General features: G+C 36.0%; 1 protein-coding gene across 1 annotated transcript in view; it reads left to right on the forward strand.

The window, feature by feature from the left end:
* The window catches only part of LOC103916287 (probable G-protein coupled receptor 125), a 245,912-nt gene that overhangs the window by 173,357 nt on the left and 51,726 nt on the right, over positions 1 to 20,829 (forward strand). Inside the window, exons 12-13 of the mRNA XM_009323256.1 lie at positions 18,229 to 18,436; positions 19,374 to 19,582. Coding sequence (XP_009321531.1) covers positions 18,229 to 18,436; positions 19,374 to 19,582 — 417 coding nt within the window. The remainder of the gene's footprint in view (positions 1 to 18,228; positions 18,437 to 19,373; positions 19,583 to 20,829) is intronic.

Consider the following 20,829-nt stretch of genomic DNA (forward strand, 5'->3'; position numbering starts at 1 on the left):
TTTAGAATAAATAATCATCTTTTTTTTTTTTAATGGCGCTGTCAATACTTTTTTGAAATGTAGCAAGAAAACATCCATTAATTGTTAGCAATGCTACTTTAACCCCATTAAGACATCCTTGACACAAGGGTATACACTCAGCCTCAGGGCGAAATGATTCACATCTGCCTATGTTGTCATCTTGATTTACTTTTAATTTGTATTTTAGTTTATGATATTACATTGCAGCTCACTCTAGGAGTTAGTGGATTGTTACAGATCTGTTAAATTCCAGTAACAATCATATTTGTTTTCCTATTGTCATTTACCTTTGACTGTGCAGCCTTTTTGCTGGCAAAAATTTTTTCCTGTCTGGGTTTCAAGCCCCAGGTTATATTCTATTCCTTCTTTCTTTCTTTCTACCTCTTTTCTGCCTTGAATACTTCTGTTTTTACATTTAAACATTTTGCACTCCCTTTGTTGAAGATCGAAGTGCTATATAGAAATCCATTTCTTTTTCTTTCTTGCATGTACTGTTCCTGTCAGTTTGGTTTAGCGTAACCTTAAAGAAGGGTTTGATTTCAGTTTGTGCTTGATTTCACATTGCCTGTCACTGATAACAAATGTGTCCACGGTGATCCAGGACTGAATGCATTTCTGTGCTACTTCCTTCCTCAGTCTTTTAGATAGGGTTCTATGATTATACATATTTTTCTGTCTTTGTCCTCTGACCAGCGTTCCCACATAAATGAAATTACTTAAAACTGAAAGCATTATATTCAAACTAAAACTTTTTGTTATTATGTATTTTCCTCAGGGTTAGTATGCAATAACTCTCACAGATTAAAACTTCTTATAATAGCATCAGATTCCTTATAGCCTCTGAATGTTTTAATTTTAAATGCATTACACTTATTTGTCCAGTTTTCTTTTCTGACATGTTTTTCAGTTCTGTGATGCAACAAGTGCTATATCATATACCAAATGGGAAATCTGCAGTAATGTTTAGTTGTGGCACTTCCAGAAAAATGAGTTGAGTGTAGGATGTATCATTAATATGTACATACTTCAGTATGTAACATTAGCAGTTTCTTTAGTAAATATAGACTCTGTTTAAGTTTTCTGTCTTTGAATTTTTTTGTACTTTCTTACATAAAAAATAGTGTTATTACTTTATTACCTTTAGTTTGACCATATATTACATTTTTAATAGCTTAACCATCTTTTTTTTCAGCATTTACTTTCCCCTCTCTCCCCACACTCAATATACAAATGCACAATTGACGTGTTTTTTATGTTGTTACAGAGGTTCTTGTTTTCCCTCTCCTCATAACAATACATCCTACTGTTCTGCAAGTAGACCTGGCCATCATTGCCAGTATGTGTTTATGCAATGACAATCAAAACCGACCGTTCTCTGCTGAAAGCATGCTTGGTGATCAAAAAGATCTGAAAACTGCCAGGTGGCTGCTTCATACTGATGACCAGTATGCAGTGGTATGATATTTCACCAGACATTGTGAATATGATATAAATTTGATACACTCCTGGTCCCTCCCTCCTTTATAGCTCAGCTGTTTCAAAAGTGACTGGGCCTTATATTTGCATTTAAATTGATTATTAAAAATGAAACGAAAACAAAATAAAAACCTGCAAGTTTACTAGAAAAGGAACTTATTTTAGAATTCCCCATCCCAGAAATTATATTCCAAGTTTCAGATTATTTTTCCAATGGAGAATTGCTGGCTGATACTTTTAGATGAACATGGATTACACTTTATTTTCTAGTAAGAATCTGTATAGTGAGCATACACTGATGATGTTAGTGATACTACCCAAGGTAATCAACAGCATCATTCAAATGTAAATTTTAGAAAATGATTAAATAAATATTCTAATGCATGTTCCCCGCAAACTTTTCTATGAATCTTACACCTTCTCTTCTCCTTATGCAATGGACAACAAATCATATGCTGCTGCTTCTTAGAGGCACAGTTTAAAGAAGGCCATAAAATCAAAATGAAAAAATTTAAAGCCTTTCTAAAAGAGTACAGTGTTGTTCTTCCATCACTTACTACATTGAGTCAGTTTTACAAAGATGATTGACTAGAAATTTTAAAATATTGCTTATACTAGAACGCCCTACTGAATATTGCTCCTTACATGTTCATTGGGTCAAGAATTTCAGTGGTCCTCAACTGTATATTGGACAGAAGATTACCATTCACTTTTAATTTCTGCAAAAAGTCACTGCAGCTCTCTGAAGATCTCCCAAGTCATACTTGGAATTAATGTATTGAGCTAAGTAGTATTATGAAACTGAAAATATTTATTTGTTCTTAAACCAGATTTTTACCTCAGGGTAATACTGAATTTGTTGACTTAAATCATTGTTAGAAATGGTCTGCACAAATTCAAGCTGATGCTGTACGTGGGAGACAGCTGGTTGTCATGGTAACTGTAGTGCAGTTTTTAATTCCACTTGGTGAGTAATGCTAACACAATGATGCTGAATAGACCATGGCTTAGCAAGTACAAGTATCTTGCATTCTCCACATCAAGGTTACAAAGCAAGAAAATGCTGTTGTTCAGACATGCAGACTGCATCATTTTTGGCTTATTGCTGCTGAACAGAGACATTTAAAAAAAAAAATCTAAAAAGCTAGAGGATATAAAAACTATACAGAGAATATGTTTTTGAGGTGTCCTTCAAAGAGCCCCAACAAGGTGATAAAATTAAGAGACAGACTGTAAGATATTTATAACTAGTGAATACAGTTTTGTTTTCTTATGAATGTATTTGTCACTGAGTTTTTAATGTAGCTTTATTGAAGAAATGTGGGAATATCAAAATTTAAAATGGCAGAAGAGCACAAAGTGGCCAATCAATTTTTATTTTATGTTTTTGTATAGAAGAAAATAGGACATTAACTGAAGTTATTTCATTTTGTTAAAGCTGAGACATTTACTTAATGCTGTTCTCAAGAGAAGACCTTTGCTTTTCAGGTAATGTGTCCTGTATGAAAGAAACAAAACACAATAAGTCTAGGTGTAGTTGGGGAAGGAGGATCAAAATCCATTCGTTAGTTTGCTAAATTGATCTTTTCTAGTTTTTATGTAGGCCCTCATACTTGCTATAAAAATACTTTGTCCTTATGTTAGACAATACAGAAAAATGGGAATACAGTTTTTAGTAGAGTCTGTGCCCTTGGCAGCAGTGTTTTCATATCACTGCAGATATATAGAGCTTCCAGGACTCAGAATTCCTGATGATAAAAAACCCTAAGTCTTTCATGTTGCTGAGATAGACAATTTGGGACTCTGCCAGTTTTTCTCAAATACACTGTCTTTCAGCTAATAATGTTAGTTATTAATTCTGTACATGATGTTAGCCCTTCAGTTGGCATGAGAGACTCAATTTTTTTTCTGTATTGATTTTCTTTCCCTTTCCCTTCTTGAGCACATTTCTTTCAGATCCTCGCTCCTAAATAATTAATTCATACACTCAGGTACTCATATCAGCATCTGGTAGTAACAGTACTAAGAGTCCAGAAATGCATGTGCAGGATTCAGCAAAGTACTCCCATCCTATTTAATGCAGAAAGTAAAACTGGGGAGTCCAGAAGAAAAAGATAGTGAAATGGTGAACATATTAAGTTTTTATGTTAGAAAATGAACATTGCTACTGCCTAAAATAAAGGCATATCAGTTTAATAGGAGGCTGGAAGTGATTCAGCAAGAATGATAACACACTTGAGGGAAAAAAAAAACCACAACAGTCAAATTTGGCAGTGGAAGCCCTTGAGAAAGTCTGAATTATACACACTGTTGATGTGTCTGACTGATAAAATGAAGCCCTTTAGAATAAAGGCCTTTGGTATAAATTTGTGAACACATTAAATATACTGATGCCAGAAGAATTGACCTTTACTGAAAAAGATTAGAAAATCAGTAGAGCAAGAGGGGAAGACGAAAAATATTCACACTGTTGTGAATGCTTACATATAACAATGTAAAACAATTCATTTTCTACTGATCAAATTGCAAATTTGCTGCTTATATAACTAGTTTACAAGATTTAGAAGGTGAACACTTCATGGCATATAGACCGCTATTTTTAATGAACATGTTGCTGTTGCTTTTTTAGTATGTAGGCCCTGCAGCACTAATAGTTGAAAACTTGTATTAATTCAAAAGCCATGAGCAAAACGAAAAGGCTATGCTTTCTATCCTCTCCTGTAGTACGTTGCAAACTGAAAGCAGCTTTGCATTTGGAAGAATTAAGATTATTGTTATTGCCTTTTTTTTGATCTAAGAAATGGGGAGAGAAGACTGATGTTAAGTTCTTAGTTCTCAGTCTTCATTTATTTCTATATGAGTTTCATCCCATCGAACTTTAGCTGGGTTAGCACCTATCTGAGTATTTAAAGGAATCTATTATATTAGAAATCTATTATATTATATCAGGAATCTTCATTCTCAACAGTCACTGAATGGGAATGAGGGGATGCTCCTCCTGGGGTTTGTTCAAACCTCAGTCGGGTTCATGCACTATATAAGTCTCAAGTGACCTTCTTTGGCACCTCAACGGTGCTCACCTGAGTGAGAGCAATGCAGTGCATACTGCCACAGAAATATAAAACCATCCTCACCCAATATGAACTATGAGTTTTCATGTAGTGATGACTGATGACAAGAACTGATAATGTATGTTAGTATTTTGAAATCTTAATCAGGAGAACGTCATCACTGTTTCGTAGCAGCTGAGCTACAAAACTTGATTTGACTAGAGGGTTAAGATTTTAATTCAGTCAGCTTTTAGAAATGAAATGCCTAACATTGACTATGTCAAGTGACTATTTTTGCAGTAACAAAGCAAAATTTGCACACATGCCTAGGTGGTTTCTTGGCATCTGTGAAACCTTAAGAAATAAGCGTTAGGTTTCTTCCAACCTTCTTCAACTAACAGGACTGTATAAAGTGATCACTAGACTGGTGGAGAAGTGGTCTGATGGAAGATTCACTCTGACCTCACTTCCATTGTGGTTGTTATTGGATTTTACTGTGGATAATGCTAGCAAATATTTTTTATGTTCACATAACTTTGTGACAAATCCCTTAGAAAACCGTAGTAGAATGAATCAAGATAGATTGTCCCTAAGCGCTTGTTAGAACAGATGCGTTCTGGGCTAAGGAGTCTGTCCAGATAAACTAGTAATCTATGATGAGGACAAAGAGAGTACATGTGATTCAGCTGGAGGTAAAAGTGTTCTGTTTGGCTATGAATGTTTTCTGGCTGAACCAAAGGACCGACACAACAGATTTTCACATGAACTATAGATACTATGTACTTATGTATGCATCAATGTTTTATTTTCAAAGCTTCCTCATGACTCTAGTTTAGATTGTTGGTGAAAACATATCTACAAATATATTACTTGCAAGAATAACAACTTACACTGTTTCTTTAAAAAAAGGAATGGGGAGATATACTATTCATCAGACAATATCCGATTTCTGTATATAACCTGAAAGTAGAATGGCTTGGAAAAGGCTACTACTCTTAACAAATTGACAACTTTCTTTCCAGATGGACTCCTTTCCTCCATTCCTTTTCTGTTCAGTTGTCAAGAAAGTAAGAGAGAAACAAAGGCTCATATCAACACTGTGGCACAGATTTGGACCCACTAGCGCTGATAATTAGCTCATCTAAATGTAGCCTTGGGTAAATCCCTTTACTTTAATATCTATGGTCTCTTATTTCACACACAAACATGCCAAATCTATGTTTGGTTTTGCTCTTACTAGGTGTTCAGCATGGCATTTGGCCAGAACTGAACTTTAAAGGTGATATTCTGACTTTACCATTTCATTGTCATACTGAGCTCAATATCTTGTCTTTTGTGTCCACACTGGGTGCATCAGAATCCTGAAGATGTGTGCGAGACTTACGGAGCAGGGTACGTGATTTTGCATGGGAGCTTTGGGGAGCAGCAGCTACTTACAACTACAGGCACTAGCAGTAGTGGAGTGTCTGTCTTCTCCTTCATACTCGACATCTCAGTTATAAGAATTCTCTTAACATGTCACTTGCCATCAATGATATACATCCACTTTACCACCATGCAACTCAAGGGTCTGGAGACCTTGGGTACTTTCATCCAAATATGAAGACACTTCTGTGACTCAGAACCTTGCTCTTGATGGTGTAACTATAGTCTCTTTACTCACTTTTTTTACATTTCTTCTTACAACACGTGCTTTCTGACTGCACCGTAGAAGCTAATAAATTGACTGAGTCACTGAAATTCAGGAAGAAGATCATTGTTTTGGCAATTTGGAGACTAAAATATATCAGTTTTTCAAAATGGAAAACTGAGTTTGGGAACAGAAGGAGGGAAGAAATCATATTTGCTCCTCTTGAAGAGGTGTATTTTCTTGACTATTGTGAGGATAGTGAAGTTGTATCTTGTAACAGAGTGAAGGAAGGTGTGATTGTTCATACATGAACTAAGGAAAAGACAACCTTACCACTTTTCTTTTACAAATACTTAACTGTCTCTATATAGCAAAGCAAAGGAATGTAGTGATCTCACATCCGCTTCTAGAAATGTGTGCCTTGCCCAAGTTATGGCTTGCAGGAGTAATGCTGGGTCTAAATTGTTTAATGGCTATAGGCAGTAGGGATCATTCCTGAGGATAATATCCAAATCATTCAAAATCTGCAGAATATTGAGTCATTTCATGGTGTGGAACTTTTGAATTCACTTCCTAAAAGACCCGAATTGCTAAAATAATTTTCAGCAGTTTCAGCTTTCCTCCTTTATCAGACAGGGGCAATGTTTCAGTAGTCATCAAGCAGCAAATGTCAGCTTTTCATTGCAGTCATCTTTATGAGACGGCAGCAGCAGAAAAACACTTAGTACTTGGACTTCTGTACATTTTATGCAATGCAGAAGCCCACTTTGCCTCGAAAAGAAAATTATAGCAAAACTGTTTATTAAAAATTTCTGAATTAATCTTTTTCACTACATTCCCACTTACGTTACTAAATGAACTTCATATTTATCTAGCTTAACTAAGTGTGAATACCACATCAGTGAAATTAGAAATCCTATCATCTAGTATGATTAAATAGTTGCAATATTCAGTCATTTTGAATGACTGTATTACCTAATGGTTGCATCACTGTGTACTCATATTCAATAAATGGATATACACAAATTATCTAAGACTTTAGAAAAATCATAAAATCTGTCATGGCATGTTACTACACTATTAAAATGCATATGAATTTCATTTAGTACAGAGTGGTTTTTCTTATGTGTATAAGCCACCTAGTATCCCTCCTCCTTTTAATCAAATTGTGTTTCTCCAACTTCAGAAAAATCTTTGTTAACGCTTTATGTCTGAGTAGTGGGAAATATTATCTTTGTTCCCATTCCTAATAGTTTCTTATGATGACAATTACTAAGCTATGGACCATGCAGAAAGTAAGACTGTTATGAGGCCTACATTAACACAATTCACCTAGTTCAAAAAATAAATTAAAAGTGGTCATGGCAAAAAAACTCATGTTTGTGAGTATACTGAAGCTAGAATTCACATGATTCCTTCTCCTAAACTGGTAATACTTATGTATAATTGAATTCAGTGGTCAATGAGCTGTAAAAGGTATTTGGTTAGTTAGGTATTCTGTATAATTATGATGCCCTTCCTAAGATCCATGGTGATAGCTTTGTAATTATGTAGCTGAATGTTCCACCTAGACAGCTCACAAGACTATTTATTGTGACTTTATATTTAAAAATTCTAACAATTTAGCATATGCCCATCCCATCCTCTGAGTACATCTGCAACGATTTAAACCACAGTCTCATCAATGTAATAATAAAATTGAATATGCTTATCATCTTTCCAGAAAGATCTCACATATTTAATGCCTGAAGATGAACTGAGTTTCTAAATAAAAAGGAAAAATACTCCTTCATCCCAGGCTGCTCAGAGGAAAATGTAGTATTTCTAGGAGCTAATGAATCCCTGAAGGGCTTAGAGAACCAAACTCCTAAGAGGGTGAGTCTTCCTGTAGAGTGCACTGCCAGAAGCCATCCTTTTTAAGAATGAAGCTGCACTGAGTCTCTCTAGGGCCAGAGGAAAACAAGGGAAAGTTACAATGTGAATTTTGGGGTGTGTCCAAAATCCTTTAAGACTTCAAGGATCTTCCCCCCCAAAACACCCTTTAAATTCCAGTTGAAAACTCATAAGCCACCCTTAAGAACTCTTACATTCCCAGGAAGACCAATTTTATGCATTCTCTGGCGTAACTTCCTGCATTATGGCAAGTCGGTTACAGACTCTGCTTGACTTGCAATAAGGAACCCTGAATTGAAGCAGTCATGTAGCGCTATCTGAAAAATCTGAAAAGATCCTTAAAATAAAAACTTAATCTAAATTAAATATAAAAACTAATAATTAACTTTATAACAAAATTGTGTTGTGTTTCTTATGTATAATTCAATTGATATAATGTTGTTCCCTCATTATTGATTTTTGTTGTGCTTTACAGTGTTTTTTCAGTTGTCAACATTTGGGCAAAAGATACCTTACCATAAAAGGTGAAAACTTGGGGAAAACTTGGAAATTTTAAAATGAGATTGTTGATGTGCAATTGTGAAATACACAGAAAGTATACTAACAAATTATTGGCAGTAAATAATTTACAAATGTCATTCTTAATCCTTATTCTTACATTGTATATACTGGAGCAATAATGTTTGAGGTTGTCTGCAGATTCATTGTGTTTTCTGAGGCTTTTGCAGAATCACCTGTTCCAACTGATACTCAAATTGCTGCAAAGGCTTTCTTTGAAGTCACCATGATGTTGGAGTTAAGTAGTATGGCCCTACCTATAGGTGCAGCCGGAGTGTATGGGAGATTGCTAGCTGATCCAACAGTGTAAAGAAAGGATTTGGTCTTTTATTCAGAGCCACAAGGTTACCCACTAGTGCTATTACTGATGCTACCACAAAGGAAAGATACCTTCACTTTATATTCTATTTCAGGTAGAGTAAATTTGGGATTCTTGTTTAGGAATGGTAGTGTAGTGACTAGGGTGATTCCATTTTTATGTGATTCTGTATTAGGAATGTTCATCTGAGTGTCAGTAGTCTGATGGGTATTGCCGTCTTGACCATCACGCAGTATAGGAGACTGAGCTCTTGTAACTTAAGTGCTAAAGATCTCTTCAACTTTAAGGGCAAATAATAGGAAGATAAGTAATGGAGACATGCCTATGTCTTCATTTTTTACTCTTCCATGTGAGATCTGTGTTTAATTGTTCTATTTTTAGACATTTATTTTAAGATTTCTAAAATATGTGTCTACATTAAATAACTGTCTCAGTGTTCAAGTTTGCTGGCTGTCTGCAGCTCTTACATGTGTGCAGAATTTTTTCTTGTTTCTCAAAAAAATGATAACATCGTTTCCATGCTCAATGTTCTTTTATTGCAGATGTAAGTCACTTGAATCTACCAGGACTGTATAGTTTTTTAAACTCTCTTTCTTCTTAGTGAGATTTTTACGAACTCTATTAACTGTATGGGGATGTAAGTAGAAATAGGAAGTTCAGGAATTCCTTTATTCAGGGAATTCATGAGTTCTCAAAAGGAATTTTAGACACTTCTTGTAAAACAGAGAAATAAACCAAAACTTTTCTAACTGCATTGTGTAATTCTATCATAACGTTTTCAAATACTCTCTCAAGAGTAGGTAATTTTTTTGTGTGTGTCCATAATCTTTGAAAGCTATCCTGTCCTCTCTGTTACAAAGGCTAGGAAACATTTTCAAACTTTTAAGTCTGCATTTTTGCTCTTGACCAGTGTCCTGTTTGTCCTTGTGCTCATGCTGGCTATTTGCTCACATGATTCTTCCTCCTCTCTAGATGCTATTCCTCTGGTACTTTTAAAGACAGCAGGCACAGCCTCTTCTTTCATTTTGCTAGGCTGACAAAGTTAAACTCTCTTATTCTGCACTTGTGAAACAAATTATTCATTCTACTGGTGACCCTACTAACCATCCTCTACACCCATTCTATTCTGGACTGATTTTTCCTGAGCCCAGTTGATCAAAATCATGTAGCATATTTCTGATTAGGCCTTTAAAATCAGAGTATTTCCCTGTCTAATGAAAATGTGTCATCTTGTATGTTCTGGACTGTGTTTGTCTTTTTTTAATTGTTAAATCATAGTGGCTCTGAATCATCCTGTTATCAGTCAGTGCTTTCAGGTCCTTTTCCTTGTCTGTTGCTTTCCAAAGTGTTCTGTTTCACCAGCTTATAACAGAAATTCTGACTATAAATCTGTAAAACATGATTTTGAACATTCTCTTAGATGACATTCCTCTTTGTTTCAAGGTCATCAAATGAAAATTGGAAGTCCCCAAACTGATTGTCATAGAAACTTTGGATATATGCACTCCAGCCTGTCTTCCCTTTTCAAAGTAAATAATTGTGTTATCAATTTTAGCTTTGTTCCTTATTCACCTGACTCTATTTCTTACTAATCCTCAATGTCTCAACTCAGCTAACAGTTTTCTATATAGCATCCAATATTTTATTGAAAACCAAAGAAATTGGGTGAATTGCCTTGTCTAGAAAAACACTTATCAAGGAGGACTATCATGTGGGTCTGGCATTATTTACCTTTGGTAAACCTATCCTGTCTCCCTTTGTGTTATCTTTTTCTTTGATTTTTCCCCCCCTCCTCTTTCTCTTTTTCCCTCACAATATCAGATTAACAGGTTGGTTGTTGCTTGTAGAATTCCACCCATTTTCCTTTTCTTAGAGAAATTTTGCAAGAAAGCATTTTCTGACCATATTTTCATGGATGCATTAATAATGAAGTCCTAAATGCTGACCTATGGTTTGGAGGAATAATGCATGAATGCATAAGCAACTTCAACGCATCACACTGGAACGCAGAAACAATGACATAGTGGTCCATATAGAAGTGCCTAAAGGGCACCACATTTTTATGCGATTTACCAGTCAACTCTTCCAAACTCGTTAAAAGCGGTCTGTCTTTGGACACAGAAGCAGACAAATATGGCAGCGGCAGCTGTGAGTGATGTTATGAACTGTGCAATAAAGTTGTTCATTCGTGCATAGGTCTATGCCATTATCTACATGCCAAACTTGGTTCACTCATTCACCGTAAGTGTAGATTGTTTTAAAGAGCAGTCATTGCTCTATGACCAACTTGGTAGATTCCTAAAAAAAAAATATTATAGTTGTCCTTTGATTTCATGTGTCAGTTCTTTCAAAGATTTGTATGACAGTATTCAGCTCTTATTGAATTTTGCTTTGACTTTCATGGCAATTCTTATATTCTTGCTCTCATTATTATCCTAACATTGTCTCCATGAAAACATCAACACTTTCACTGAGGTTAAATAAAAAATGTATTACCTGATTTTTTTCTAGTTTATTTTATATCTACCCGATTCTTTCTATATGGCAGCTCTACTTCTTTCCTTGTCCTCTTTTTAATACAGATCTGAAGAACTTACTGCTGTATGTAAAATGTTTTTGGCGATTAACACTGTATCCATCCATTTCTTGAACCTTAAAATACTATTTCGTTTCACTGATCAGTGGGATTTTTTTTTCCTTTTCATAGGCTTTCTGGTTATACTCATTGTCCTCTTTGATCTGCTAATCTATTCTTGATCTTTTAAGTCCAGTTAACTTTTATCAATTGATTTCCTGAGTTTGCCAAGTTTTCAAATTTGAAATACAAAATCCTAATGTGGCGACTACATTTATTTTTTACTTTTATTAGAAAAGGGTTACTGACGATCAGGTTTTCCAAGATTATTTTATATTACCAGCTTTTCTAAAATTTCCATGCTATCTGCTAAATCTAACATTTCTATAGCATGACTCTAGAAAACCTTTATTATTAGTTAGTGAGAACTTTAAACACACGTTAAGATGGTTTTGTACCTTTTCATACAATTTGCCTATATTTCTTGTCGATACCACATTTTCACTATGCATTAGAACAGCATCTATGCCTGGCTAGAACAAAGATATCTTGGACTCTGTACTTAGGTTTCCAGATATTGAGATGGATGTGGACTGCAGCATTACTCAGTAATGACTTTATCACATAATAATCCTAACTTGCTTAGCAATTTCGTCTCAATAGCCAGGTGATTTTATGTTGCATTTTTGGTGGTACCTCTTCATTTCTCTCTAGGAATCTACATAAATTTTGCTTTTCACTTGCTAGTCATCCCTGAGCCTTTCCATACTTGTGTTTAAACAGCAGTCTAAAAAGGGTAGTTAAACTGTAACAAATCAGGAGCAAGATTATATAGATAAGTTAACACGGGTGGGGATCTCTGACTTTCCTTGCTTGGTATCCTCCCATTTTAAAAAAAAAATCAATCCTACCTATTTTAGGACCTGTCAAATTGTTTGTCATTGCGTATGGGTCTTGTATAACCATATTTCTTCAAACTGGCATTGTTTCCATTCTTTTTACAGCATGTTTATTTTGCATTTTCCCACATAGTCTAAATTTTTGGGGTTTTTTGTTGATACTTTTCATACCAGAAAAAGAGATCAGTACTCATATAGAGTCTACCTAAAGCCTCACAGTGCTGGGCCAAATGCCTGACCTTATCTCATATATCATGTGCTGAGATAATTCCAAAGGAGTGTTATTTAAATATCTACCAGGAGAGACAGCTGAAAAAACAATTTTGCACTTTTTTGTTATGTTAACTGCCAAACCTTTAACATAAACTCCAAACTGAAATCTTCAGTTGCTTCTAAGGAGCTGCTGTCTTGTTTGAGGGCCTAAATAAAATCTATTGTATATGTATAAATACTTTATTTGCTTGATTTTATGATGATGACCACACTGTTAACTCAGTCAGTACATATTTAGTAATATATGTTATTACCTGTAGAGCTTAGTTTCTACTTTTTGTTTACTGCTACTGTAACTTCATCTAGCTTGTGCCTATTTTGGCAACGCCCTTGGATCTTTAATAATATAATATATGGCGTCTTGCATCTGAAGCTATAAAATACCTCATCAGATTCTTTAACATCTGGAAGCAGTGGAGCTGCTTTTCCAGTTCCCTGCCATGTGTTCAGGTGATTTCATTTACTCCTTTTTTTTTTTTTTTTTCCTCCCCTCCAATTTTCTTCTGACCTCTTGTTAAAGTGCTGGTTTTTAAGTTAAGGAAATTGCTGTTACGCCTTTCGCCGGAACGGAGGGAAGACACAGTCACTCAATATGAGTGATCAGCATACTTCGTTTATTGGAATACAATCATCAGACTTTATAGGGTTACTTCTTACATATTTATTATTATAGGCTGGGTTAGTATAATTAGTTCTAAGAAAAGGTGGGATATTCTAATTACTTCTAAGAATCTATTATCATAGGGTCCCTCCTCCTGGCGCACGCGTACTGCCGTCTGGTGGTCGTCTATTGGGGTTTTTTGGAGGAAGATTCACAGTCTTCCTCACCGGGTACCTTCACCTTAACATTTCAATGTTTCCACAAATTGCCAACTGGAAAAATATACCTTATGACTGTTCTGAGAACTCAGAATTGGAGGCTTTCCTATGAATTATGTTTTATCTCAAACAGAAATACTGTGCTTGAACTCAAAATCAGTCTAGTATTAAGGCATACGCAAGGAAGAGCTACTGAAAATAATTTGATTTATGTCATTTTACAGTGGTTACCAAGTATCTTCCTTGATAATGATTGTCTGATAATGGGTGTGGTCTCTCAATATTATGCTAAATTTTAGACAAGTAGAACAAGATAATGGGGAAGCAACGCTGAAAATGGGGGCAGATCTCTTTAAAGAATCATGAAAGTAGAAGGGCCAACATATCACAAAGGCACCTAAGGCAAGAGGCTGTCTTCCCTAAACACTTAAAAACTCCTTGTAAATGCTAGCATTGATTATAAGGAAGGGACTGCTGACCAGAGTAAAAATGCCTGGGGAAAGACTTTGCTTTAAATCTTTCATTTTCCCCTTAAAACATTTTTAATAAGGGTCACACATGCATGAGCTGCAAAAATGTCAAGAGTCTCTAGCTCTCAATATCTTGATGACAATTTCCTCTTTAGAATTAGGTTTTCCATTCAAATTAAAAACTTTTGGGATCCAGTTGAATTTATTTGTGCTGTTTCTGTTCCTCAGATATTTTGAAAAATTCCACACACAAAAAATTAGCTCTGAAATGGAAACAAAACATGAAACTTCAAAAGCACTTACAAAACTGTACTTTCCAAATTATGATTCAGAGTGTTCAAAACAACCTTTCATTTGGCTTTTTGGAAAGTTTCCCAAGTTCCAAGAAGTCTTGGAAGCCAGGAGTCCTAGGAGCCCTCCCAGAAAAATCCTCAGAGCTAGTTTAGAGCTGATAAGCCCTGTTTTGATGGCTGCAGGTCACACAGCAGATTTTTTAATATCTGGGCAGATGACATGGAAGATAACTGGGAGGTTTTGAAATTTGCATCATTTTTATCATATTTATGCACAAATGGGTGGATGTCTGTGGATAGATTTCATTTTAAAACACTGGCATTTTCCAGCAGAAAAATATTCCTTAGAAAAATCTACAGTATGTTCAGGATTTCCTTTTTCTAATGAACGCCAGTCCAATCCAGTTAATAGGACTAAAAGTGAAATGGAGTCATGAAGGGATTATTGACATTCTGTTTTGAAAACATTCACAGAATGTCTAAATCCTAACTTAGTAAATTGCTGACACAGACTCTAAGCTTTTCCAGGGAAAATATGAGATGCTGACCTGTGTCATTGCAAAGCTGCAGCTCCCATGCAGGACACTTGATGGTGGTTCTGTCTCTAGTGCTCTTTCTCCCCTCTTAGAGGTGGAGCAGCTTCCTGAGGTGTTGCCACTAGCACGCTCGGAAATGTCAGTTCTTATGTGATGTGGTGATATGGTGTCCAAATAAAATCTTTAAAAATGAGATGTTTTATGTGGATTTTGAAACATCTGAAGCACAGTCATCCACTCAAAATTTGATGTTACTGTCGTTGGTTTTAGTAATAATCTGTTCCCATATTGTGTTTCATCTCTGGACTCTGGAACACCTTATAGAGCAAAAGAAATACCATCATTTTTATTTCACTAAGTGAGAGGGAAACTGAGGCAAGAGTGGGGAACTGACTTATTCATCACCACACATAAGATTAGCAGGATCCAAGACTGAGCCTCCAGTCAGGCTCCATCCATCTTCTACCACAATAACAGGGATTGCCTGAGTGCTCAGATCATCCCTCTCCTGTGAATAATGACTAATGCTATTGGAAAGAAGATTCTCACATATCTTAGATGTAAAAATTGTTCACAAATATTTATTCATGTTCTTAAACAGCATTGTGAATGTGTGGGCACTCTCAATGTGTGCATTTTTCATTAATATCCTAGCACAGGAGCTTGTTGGCAGGCATGTTGCTGTAGCAGACAGTTTGATGTTTAATTCCGAGGAATTTCTACGTAAAGTAAATATTTGATGTGCAGCGAGTAGTTTGACTTTACATGTACATTTGTCCAGTCAAGGAACAGCCCTGTCCCTTTGCCTTTCACTCCACCAGACTGCCTGGATTCAAAAGAAATTGTTTGAAATAACAACTACACATAGGGCAGTGGTCACAATTAAATTGTATCCCAGGAAGTGACCGTAGACATTATTTAGCCAAGATTATTAAATAGTTAACGTTATGGGTATTCATATTCTTGGCACATTTTGAGGAGACAAATAGGGAAAAACACTCCTGAACTCTAATGAGGAAATTGTTTTCTGTAAATGTGCCTTTTTGTCATGTAAGCAATTTGATGTTGCTGCATGTGTGAGATTTGCTCAGTCAGCCCGAGGAGTGCGACCAGTCCACACTAAATCCATTTGCAGGCTGTGTACAGCTTTTCTTCACTGCATTTGACTTTGCCCCTGTGAGGCGAAGCTGTGGTCTGTGGGTAAGACTTGGGGCACCGTGATCGGGTTCCTTTCTTTTATGCTACATAGTGAAGGGTCTCTGTGTGATGGGGCGATAGTGAGGAGGTGAGGGGTGGACATCACCTTGGTCTTTCCCCAGCTGTGCGACCTGCCATCAGACCTGCACACCAGCTCTCTGTGCCTCAGGTGTGTGCAGCTTCTTCTCTGCACCTCCCAGTCTCACAGCCAAGCTCTCTCTACACTGTTACTTTTTCCCATTGGTATCACTAAGTCCCAATGGAGAAGAAATTAGATAACCACAATGAATTAGATGACTTCCCCTTAGCAGAAGTGCTATAAACCTGTTGTTTTCTCTGGCTGTGTGGGACTGCTTTTGTCAAGTCATAGCACATTGTTGCTTATCCCAGTGCCTTTAGCTGTTGGTTTCATTATCATAAGCTTATTCAGATGCTTCTAGCTTTCTCTTTTTGTGTATAATAAGTAATTAGTGTAACTTAATATCTCATTGTTGTTGCTTTTTCCAGCACAGAATAATAATAAAAATCCAATATAAATATAATCACACTGTAACTTCTCTTACACTTCTGTACATCTCCAGATAAGTCCTCAACAGTGTTCTGGGGTTTGACAAATGACACTTCTGAAAATTTCTGTACATATGTATTGATAACAATTTCATGGCCAAAATGGTATCATCAGAGGTTCAGCATATACAGATACTTTGGGTTATCATAGAGTAAAATATGTCTTTTTAAGAAGTGTGAGATAAAGCCAATTATGATAGCTTTAGTGAATTAGGCAGTGGAAACAATCTAAGGACATTTAGCTCAGTTATTTCCAATTAAAGCCTTCACAGTAATTTTAAAATCTAATGTAGAAATGTCCTGTTGCTATTTGCTCTGTTTTTCCTGAGTATTTTTAATAAGTGGCATCACCTAGATTGAATACTTATTTTAAAAAGGAATTTTTGGTGTTTTTATTTTTAAAATCACAAAAACTTTCCAAACTATACATGGTAATAAAGAGAAAACTGTACGGAAGCCTTTATCTGTTTATTTAAGCATCCCAATGACATCACAGACTACTCATGCTTTTCACCCATATTTATCGTGAGGTCACTAGATGCTTCTCATATTCATTTTAGTTCACTGATCTCTGTTGTACCTTTTATCTCTCACATGTGTATTTCTCCCAGCACATGGACATATATTAATGTCATGTTTGTTTACATGATTGTGAAGATTATTGTTTTACTTCTCAAAGAGGTAGCGCACATGTGCTATGAGGAAACTGTGTGATAATCTATGTAAATTATGTGCACAGAAGCTACACTTTGCCCTTGGGGGAAATGCAAATTAGAACATTTTGTAGTTTGTTTGTTTTTAAATACATACACTTTTCACTTCAAGGCTCAGGACAGACTCCCTGTTTATTTTCCCATTGCTCATAATTTGTTTTTTCTTGTAAATATCTCAGCCTTTAATGATTAGTTTGCTACTTTGGTAGGAAAAAAATGCTTGATGAGTGAAGTCCTCCGAACATAATGTTTGGTGTATTTTATAGCTCTGCTGTAAGGGAATTATCTGCTTGTAGAAGGGCATATAACACACTCACAACTCAAAGCCATTATAGTGATCTGACAGTCTTCATTCATTTTCTCCTAGCACCGTCTTGGTTTCTTCTGTTACATTAGTGCTTGCAATATTTTTTAATCCTGCATTACTAAAACACAGAGTTAACTGATTTTCCTTATATGAAGCAAGAAAAACATATTCATAAAATGTGTTGTTTGCTGCGCTTGCAGTTATCTGCTGATGTAATTTTTTGTATTAATAAAATTATTTTTATACTCTTTAAGTACCCTTTCAGAGAAATGTTTTAATGTAAGTTGTCTGATTCTGTTTTAAGTGAAGGAGAAAACCTGGTAGAGGTTGTCTCTTTAAATCAGATCTGCAGTGTTGATGGACCCTCTAGCAGGCACGGTAAGAACCATTCTCACCTCTGCAGCAGGGAGCTTGACCATATAGACTCTCACATTCAATCAAAACGTTTTCCCTTTTAATATGCACTGTACCAATCCTATTCCCATGGTTACAGCTCGTGCTTCTTTGGTTGCTTCCAGTCTGTTGGAAAAGGAAGGCAGCACACATTTCTTGTACAGGAGTTTAAAACATCATGAAAGCAGCCCTGTTGTGATTTGCATTTTAAATGTTTCTTTTTTTTTCTCATTGTACAGAATGCTGTAGCAGTAGCTTCAGTTCATTTGCCACAGTCTGTCTTCTCTCAGTCTTCAGCCTGGCAATCTGTTGATAACTCCACTTGCAAGCTACAGTTTATTGTATTTCGGAATGGAAAACTCTTTCCTAGCACAGGAAACTCATCAAATCTTGCAGACGATGGGAAACGTAGGACGGTTGCCACACCAGCTGTTTTTGCTAAAATAGGTGAGGAGTTATTATGCATTATTTCCTTTAATCTAAAAGCTACGGTATACTTGGTTATGTAGAGAATAGAGGAGCAGAGTGTACAGTGTGCTGAGAGGCTGGAAACAGTCTCTTTCTTTAGTACAAATGTTCGCAATTGTTCCTATCTGCATGATTTTATTCACATTATCCTGCAAATAAAGAAATGCACTTGCTGTATGACTAGAATTCAAATTTTGGACTACTGTTTGTCGACAGTGTTGTTACAGATGCTTGTTTCTTAAAGCACAGTGCTATAGGAAAGAACCTTGTCTTACTCTTTACAATGAAAATTGCAATGTTAACGTCCTAGACACTGATAAAAATAAGGCTTTTGGAGTGGGAGTAGTGCCCTGTTGCATGTATCAATAGTCACCAGTATACTTTCTGATACGATGGACATAAAACAGGTGTTGTTAAAGGCTTTTGTCTAAATGTGATATATTGTATGTGCTAGTGAGTCCTTATTTGATTAATTATTCACCCAGGCAATTTTACTAATTTTATTTGATACTGAATAGTGTTGTCATTTCTATTAACATTTTTAAAATGTTTAAATGTGACTTTCAGAGTGTGGAATTGTCTCAGCTATTAATCATATCATGAAACTGAGCCGTTTCTGCAGTTACATGGGCAATAGTTTAACACTGGTTGTAACTGAAGAATCTGAAACAAAAAAAATCTGCTTTATGAAGGATGATTAGATCATTTGGACGCATTATGGGACTGAAATGTTCAGATTTATTTATACTATTGCAAACTTTTCTGCATGTGAGCACTACCTTTGATTTTGACCATTAAGAGTATATGTCTATTGCTTTTTTTCCCCATCATTTAGTGTATCTGATCTCTTCACACAGCATTCATCAATAAAGGGTTTTCCACTCTATCTCTCTGATTCAGTTTGTTGCTTTTGCAGATGGATGCAGTTTTGGAAACCTCACCAGCCCTCTTACTATAGGGTTGAGGCACTTTGCAAGGGGTATAGACCCCATTGCAGCCTTCTGGGATTTTGACCTTCTGGATGGACATGGAGGCTGGTGGGGAGAAGGGTGCCACATAATTAGTTCTGCAGGCAATATTACCACCATTCAGAGTACACACTTCAGTAACTTTGCAGTGCTAATGGTAAGTATATGACTTAGCAAATATACCTATATTTCTCTCTCTCTCTCTCTTTTGCCATACATATATGTTCTTTTTACGTGCATCTGTACCATTCTTACTTGTCAGTAACTGACCTTCTGTTTTCTATAATGTTTAGTATAAGACAGTCTTAAAGAAAGTAAGTTATTTAACTGCTAGTAAGTGAATAAACCTGGTGGTCAGTTTTAATATCCAGAGAGAGGCCTAATCAGAAATGATGTTAAATTCAGTCTTACAAATGAAAGTTCCATCTAGAAATGATTAGCATATAATGGTTATAAATTATAGGACAGGGTTTAAAAATGTATTCTCCTGTGTGCTTTTACATCAGCACATCTCAGAGGCTGGTCTGCTTTTGTTCTTGCCCTGCACTGTGTTGATCATACTAATTAGTTGCAGGCATACCGCAATGTTGAATCATTTAATAAATGGAGAGGAATAACATCTTCTGCTCTTTTAAGTAAGGACAGTGCCATCCTTGTTGATCCTGTAGAGTTTTAGTTTGTATACCAATGCTGATAGCCTTCTTAGGAAATTGCTGTTCGTGAAGAAAAATATTTCTGTGCAGTGCTAACACATCAGCCTGCTTTGGTCTGTTCTCAGTCACACTTACAGTTCCCATTGCAGTTATTTAACTATCCTGCTTAACAGAAAGTTACTTTCATGAAAGCAAAAATATTATGCGTGCAATAATGACCTGTTATTATTCAGGGAATAAAGGAAAGCAAACTAAAAATGAGAGGTTTCTAACATACATAGGTGAGAAAATGTTTGCACCGTTACAACTGGTTTATAAAAAATATTTTTAAAAAGATTAGCCAGATGTGTACTATTAATACCAGATTGATCCTGAATGCCAGTGCATGATTGCACTGTAGATGCTGCTTGTGTACATTACAGAAATGTTTATAGTTGAGTAAATAATGTACTGTGTGTATGTGTAAGGGACAGCAAACGTAGGCGACAGGAATTGCGAGGACGTGTGCAGAGAATACCAATCTGCTGCTGTCAGATGGAGCCCAGATGGCAGCCAATCATAGCACAAGGCTGTGGCACCCACGAGTTAAATGCGGATATTATCGTCCACTTCGTAAGAACTGATTTCCCTCAGAGTTACTTGAACATTTTTTCACCCATTCCAGAACTGTTCAGAATTTAAGAGCTGTTCCTAAGATTTGGCAACATCAAATATACCTCATATACTACAGCTTCTATGAGTTCCCTTTTTC

The sequence above is a fragment of the Pygoscelis adeliae genome, unplaced genomic scaffold (assembly GCF_000699105.1).
Source record: "Pygoscelis adeliae isolate BGI_AS28 unplaced genomic scaffold, ASM69910v1 Scaffold294, whole genome shotgun sequence".
NCBI lineage: Eukaryota > Metazoa > Chordata > Aves > Sphenisciformes > Spheniscidae > Pygoscelis > Pygoscelis adeliae.